General features: G+C 35.5%; 1 protein-coding gene across 1 annotated transcript; it reads right to left on the bottom strand.

Moving 5' to 3' along the window:
* Window positions 1-524: 524 nt before the first annotated feature.
* Window positions 525-3,190, bottom strand: insb (preproinsulin b). The gene is made up of 3 exons (XM_067456621.1): window positions 2,440-3,190; window positions 2,127-2,331; window positions 525-704 (listed from the first exon to the last, which is right to left on the bottom strand). The coding sequence occupies exons 2-3, from the start codon at window positions 2,302-2,304 to the stop codon at window positions 562-564; spliced, it is 321 nt and encodes a 106-aa protein (XP_067312722.1). The 5' UTR covers window positions 2,305-2,331; window positions 2,440-3,190; the 3' UTR covers window positions 525-561.
* Between the last annotated feature and the right edge of the window lie 3,897 nt (window positions 3,191-7,087).

Raw genomic sequence — 7,087 nt, 5'->3', positions numbered from 1 at the left:
GGATTTTGTTATCTGATTTTGTTCAGCACCGGGTGTGCCATTATCTTAAACTCTCTTTAAAACGTTCAAAGTTAGCCCACTCTTTGTTTAGGTGTATGTCCAATGAGTTCAGTTTAATTGTTCTTTTTTTAATGATATTTTAGTTCTTGCAATATTTTATTTAAAAGTTTGCTTTTTCTGCTACCAAGCTTAATGTCAACTGTAAATGTCTTCATTTTAATGTTCTTATTTTAAGAGAAAATGTCAGTGAAAACTTTTTTTGAAATAAAACTCACTTTTCTTTCTCTTTGCCTTGTCATTGTAATTATGCCATCATTTTAAAATTAGAAGAACATTATGCATTTCTCATCAGTTAGAGAGCTTCAAATCATGGATGTTCCAGCAGAGGGCGCTAGAACACAAGGCAAAACCTGAACATGTTTCTATTATTTAATGCTGCTTTTAAATGAACATTTCTTCTACAAGCTTCCACTTAAAATGACAAGCAATTAAGCATGTTGTTCTTGCATATAATGATCCTTTTATTAATATGTTTGACCTTCACATAGCGTTTATGCTTGTTCAGCTACAGTAGTCTTCCAGGTGGTAGATGGTGCAGGGCCTGTGGCAGCACTGTTCCACGATTCCTCTCTTCATCTTCATCACCTTCTCTTTTAACGGATCAGCCTCTGCTGCCTCATAATCTGCTAAATGTGAGAGCAAGACTGGGAAAGGAAATGGATGATATTAATTCTTGAACTAAATCTTTCATTAAAGGACCTATTATGGTTTAGTGTGTAATGTTGCAATTTGAGCATGAATAGGTCTGAAACGCTGCAACGGGCCGGGAACGTACACGCCCCAGTGTTCCACATTAAAATAATTCCCACCTATAAGGCATACATGAAAGTGGCAAGGTATCTGAAATCGCATACTTCCCTACTATATAGTAGGTGGGAAAATAAACTGACAAACTAAATATGTCAATTCAGAGTGCTCATAAAAGAGTTAGCAGAAAGTACCCAGATGACCTACTTCTACTGGCGAGATTCTAAAATGTGTATATGATGGACACTTGACTATCCCATGAGGCCACAGAGGAGGCTTTATGAATGGCAGTGAAGCTATGTAACTGGTAGGTCACATGATAATGGCAATATGGTGACTGTAGTACATCTGGATTACATTTATATCCACACTTATACTATATAGAACTTATAAGAATCATCTCGAGAGAGTATGTGTTTTTGGATGCAGCCATAATGCCGCGTTTATGGAAAGGGGCGGGGCATTTCCAAAACAGGCTTAAAGACTGACCAATCACAACACATTGATCCTGCCAACCAATCAGAGCATATAAAGTGGTGCAGGTATGACATCACTTCGTAGGCCAAAACACAGATGCGAGTTAGCATTTTAGCACTTCCGGTTCCTGAAATCAATGTTTTTTTGAACGGGGTTTTGGTTAAATGGCTGAAATAGACAAGTTTTCTATACTTGTAGGCAAATAAGGTCTATCTATGGTGAACACCAGCTCAAGACACTTTCATGGTTTTATCTACGGCACATCTGTCTTGAAAAAGACGACCCCTAAAAAGTGGCTAAATGGGACTACAGAGGCTTTCGAGGACATGAAACATCACACCAAAAAATGCTAACAATTGTGCTCTTTTAAATGAGTCTAACTCAAATGTTCTGGAAAAATGTTTTGAGAAAAAAACCTAAAGATTTCTGATGGTGACATTGAAATCGCGGGGCCATGGTGTAGTTCGCATTAGAATTTAGACTTCAAAAATCATACAAGCTGTGTTCGTCTGTGATAATGATCTTGATGGACAAAATGTGCAAGTAGCATAAACTTTTGTCGATCACAGAGTTTGTTTTTAGCAATAATCCAAAACCTATGGAGAAATCCTATTGGATTTTTCACGAGGGAACCAATGAGATGCTAACTGCTGTTTTGCCAACATACCTGCACCACTATTACGCTTGAAGGAAGGAAGGGGTTCATAGTGACCAGGACTAACATGCAAGCACAAAAAAACCTATTCCATTAGACCCTAAAAACTAAATCATAATAGGTCCTCTTTAAAACTAGTTTCATAGTATACCGTAGCCTATATATGTATATTGCAGAGAGTGCTCACCCAGCAAGGTATCCAGGTCCCTCCTGCTTCTGTTAGAGTAAAAGAATCCTTTAGGCCCACACACAAGGTAAAGCGCATCCACCAGGTTGGAGCCACACAGATGCTGTGATGGAGTAGAGAGTGATCCAGGCAGGGAGGCCAACAGCAGGATTATTGCTGCGGCCTGTAGCAACACCATGATGGGCAGAAGCTGTGGACATGAACCCTTTTGACGAACACAAAGAAAAAATGTGTTCCGTATTTTTATTTTAACGGTTTACACCTAGAGACTATAAAATAATCCAGAAAATGAACACAAATGTTTGGCTCTTACCTTCCCTGAGAGAGCAGTCAATCAAGAGTGGTCAGGACTGGGAATGGAAATGTGCTGCTTATATAGCATCCCATTGCCAGGCCCTCGCTCTTGATGGCATCAGCGGAAAAACAAAAGTTCCCATGTAATGACATGACTCCTTATGCATGTCCTCTTGCTAAGAAGTATTAGACATCAGATAACTCTAAGGGGCTTTATTACGATCAGATTAAAATGTACAGGTCAGGTGTGTATTTCAGGTAGGTATGCTATCGTTTCTTAGTTTCTCTTGCTGATTTTTTTTTATTTAAAAATAAAAAAAATCCAACAGGATGCAGGATTGCGGGCAAATGAGAGCAGGAAGTAGTTCTCAAAAGTGTTGAGAGGAGATATGATGAAAGTGAGAATTTTAAAAGAGTCAGAGTCCAGAGGTGTCTGAAGCGGCACAAAAAAAACCTCCTGGGGAAAAGTGTGAAGTTGCAGTTGAAGGGAATCAGCATCTTCACCTTTTAAGTTTCTTCAAATGTTAACACCAAGGGACACACGGATGACCGATCTAATAGGACCCCCTGAGGTAATACAATGCCGTCTTTCACTCCCCCCTTCATCGGTGTGTTATGAGGCCGTTATCATGGGGCGGTGAATAGAGCTTTAATCAGACTTTTAATGAATTACCATATTAACTGCAGGAAAGCAGGTCACCTTGAAAAGGAATATTCTAGAAATCACTTTGTATTTCTGCAGATGAAACTCAATTGCTCCTATAATTATATATTATGCTATAGATATTATATAGTATAATAGTGAATAATACAAAATAAATATTTTTAAACCCCAAATAAAAGTCATCAACTGTTCTAAATAAACATTACTTTAAATTTAGAATCTAAAAATGTAATATTTAATATTAATATTATAAAATTAATAAATAAATGAAATAACATTAATGTTTAATATATATATATATATATAATACAAATATATTATTTTTATATACTATTACTTTATATATTTCATTTTACTATGTCTAATATTATAAATGAAAAGACGAAGACCATTCAAAACAAAATAAAATATTAAATAATAATTAAATAAACTAATAAATAAATAAAATGGTATTCCAATATTATAAAATTCCAGCATACATTTTTATGCTAGAAATGGAAGGTACTGACAGTTCCAAATAAGCATTTATTAATGTATTATTATAAATATTTTATTATATTAAAATATATTTTTTATGTTGTTGTGGATAACTCTCTCTCTATATATACACACACACACACACACCGCTCTATCTATCTATCTATCTATCTATCCATCCATCCATCCATCCATCCATCCATCCATCCATCCATCCATCCATCCATCCATCCATCCATCCATCCATCTATCTATCTATCTATCTATCTATCTATCTATCTATCTATCTATCTATCTATCTATCTATCCATCTATCCATCCATCCATCCATCTCCATTTTAATGAATGATTTCAAACTTAGCATGAAAAATATGTATACTGTTCAAATTTTTTGGAAAAAAACAACCTGAATCATGTCCCCGTCTCAGAGAGGAAGATGAAGCCGTCTAAATGCGCTGTCACCAAACCTTGGTATCTATAACAAGTGCAATTTATTTAAAGCTGTCTTGTGTTTGACAGGAGGAAAGCCAAAGTCCAGTTCTGTTTTATAGAAAGGACGTTTGGCCGTTCACTCTGACTGCAGCTTGTTCTTCGTCTGGACACCGAGTCTGTCAGCCTGAAGCAATGACAGGGTCCCCTGACGTCTGCGCTCCCTGTCCAAGCAGTGACAGTCCGTAATTCAGCACTAACCTCTGCCGTGACCTACCCCTCGCCCTGCCATTCCACTCCCACTCTAAAACATGCAAGACTGGCGTTTGCACTTTCACTGTCCTTTTTTGCAGATTTACGGTGGAATACTAAATGCAAGGAGGTGAGAGATCTACTGTGAAGCTGAAATCCGCACCAAAATAGCCCGTCAAACTGAGTGTTTTTTTTTCTTTCTCCCAAGCTGCACACACATACTGTCCTGCTGATATCAGAAGATGATGAATGTTGCTTTAGAATGATGGAGCTGAGTGAGAAGATGAGTTGACAGTTGAGAAAATGGCTAAATGTCTCAGATATGACAAATCCCCAAAGAATAAAACAACAAGCCCGGGGTACGTCTCTCTTTATCTCTTTGTAAAGAAAGAGGCATTTCTGAAGTGCTAGGTAATTGCCCTTTTAGTCCTCAGCTGCAAGGGAGAAAAATGGAATATGAACTGTTGGAATTGAGTTTTGTCTCATTTTCTTACTGCTGTGTCATCTTCAATGTGATCGATGCCGGTGTTAGTGGGCATATTTTCTCCCTGGAGATTGCTTTCAACATTCCTCCTATAAGCTATTCTTTTCTGGCATTAAGGAATATTTTAAGGAGCATTCTCTGCCAAACACACCCAGCAGTGAGCTTTATTCTGAGCATGATAACCCATTTGCAGTCTTTTCACCACTGGCCCCATATGAACCCTTACAAGGAGATATGTTTTGCGGTGTGAATGCCTATGCGGGTCAGAATTGAAAAGTTTTGTCAGTCCTCTGCAGAATGAAGATGTGCTGGAGTCTGCACGGTGAGATATGCAGTGTATCGATCAACCTGTGCTGGAAAGATGGGGTAATTTTCTGGGCTCAGTGTTGTGGAGTAGGGCAGAGAGCAGGATTTTGGTATTATCGCAGTGCAAATGGGGGGCAGAATGAGAGGGGTGTGTTGCGTTTGGCGATGCAGGGAAGCAGACTGTAAAATGACCGCAGAGGTTAATCGTCTCCTCTGCATCCACCAGGCGGGTTAATCGATACACGTGGATCAGCCTCCGGGGGTCTGCCGTACGCCACTCGAGCTCTCAGAGATTAAACCCGCTCAAAACCGCACATTAACAGTTTAACAGGCCAGCAAGTTTATATACACACACATGCTATAACAGCGTACAAAGGGCTGTCAATAACTAATTTACATCAAATATATTTATTGACCAACTTCATACATACTGGTATGTTGCATTCCGCCTTATGGTCTATGTCAGGGCTTTTCAATCATTTAGAAGCCATGGACCCCCAAATATAACCATCCTAGTGTGAGGGAAATTTAAAAGACATACATTTTAGTATATTAACACCCAATTAATATACTAAAAGTGAACCTATTAAATTACTTTATCTATATTTTCTACTCTATATAATTCTGTATTATTAATTGCATCATTTATTTGTATATTTAAATACATTTTTTATTAATTTATATTAATCATTAATTTAATAGACTAATATTTTTTATTCACTTATTTGAATCTTTTTTACATTTTATTATGGGAATTGAACATTTAATCACTTATTTATTTTCATATTTATTTATGTACTTCATTTAATGTTTTTTCTTTACATTTTTGAAGGTTTATTTAAGCCAATTAATTTAATGTGTTATTATTATTATTATTATTATTATTATTATTATTATTATTCAGTTTTACACTAGGCTTTTCCACATATTTATTTTAATCTAATTTATTTATTTACTTAATTTTATACTTTTCTCTAAACTTATAAGCAACTTTATAAATAATATTAATACATTAATTAAATGTATAAGTAATAAAGTTAAAAGTAATAAATTAAGAACATTTCTTTATTTACTTATTTTATTTTATTATTTATTTATTATTTAGTTTTATATGGTAATTTAACATTTAATTTCTTATTTTTATTCTTAATCTTTAATTACTTTTTAACTTTTAGCGGTCCCTGGACACCAGTTTGAAAACCCCTGATTTATGTAATAATATTTTGCACAGCTTGCTATTTTTTGCATATTGTATGTTATCTTTATAGTTGCCTAGTAAGAATTTAATTGTACTTTATACTGTTTCCTGTAAATGTAACAATAAAAAAAAAAAAAAAAAAAAAAAAACAACAACTTTGACTTCAATATTTTATTATTTTAGTTAATCATTCGTCATTTATTTTTGCAGACATCTGGATGGTCCTTTTTCCTACATGGAGTTTGACTTAATTGTAATGATAAAATGTAACTATAATGTTAATTATTTGTATTATTATTAAATTTAACATGCCTCACAGAACATTAAATACTATAATAAAATTGTTTTTATAGTAGTCAATTAATAATTTTTCAGAAACCTGATTTTTTTAAGGCTGATTCTTTTTTCCTTTTCCCTACATGCAGTTTGAATTGATGTGAATTAATGATCAGATTTTAACACTACACAAGAGTTCATTTTGGCAGAAACCCTGCCATCACAGCTTGGTTCACACCAGTGTAGAGGATCTAATTTAAAGGTGCACCGTGTAAATATTAGCGGCATCTAGCCCACCACTCACCCCTCCCTTTAGGGGCTGACACAGCCTACAGGGGCTGACACGGAGCAAAGATGTCATCGTCTGAGACAGCAGAGTAGCTAGTGCTCTGTAGAGCAGTTTGTCTGTTTAGAGCTACTGTAGAAACATGGTGGCACAAAATGCCGATTTTCACTGTAAAGGGACCCAGGGTGTATATAGATAGAAATGGCTAATTCTAAAGTAACAAAAACATAACAGTTTATTATATAAGGTTTATAAGACACTGAAAACATAATATAATATATATTAGATTGTATTT

Source organism: Pseudorasbora parva, chromosome 11 (genome assembly GCF_024679245.1).
Source record: "Pseudorasbora parva isolate DD20220531a chromosome 11, ASM2467924v1, whole genome shotgun sequence".
NCBI classification, from domain to species: Eukaryota; Metazoa; Chordata; class Actinopteri; order Cypriniformes; family Gobionidae; genus Pseudorasbora; species Pseudorasbora parva.
This window is presented reverse-complemented; position numbering and strand designations above follow the sequence as displayed.

Coding starts and splice junctions, on each gene's coding strand:
- insb (XM_067456621.1), bottom strand. CDS start 2,304: ATGGTGTTGCTACAGGCCGCAGCAATAATCCTGCTGTTGGCCTCCCTG. Junction 705..2,126: donor GGACCTGGATACCTTGCTGG/GTGAGCACTCTC, acceptor TTCCTTTCCCAG/TCTTGCTCTCACATTTAGCA.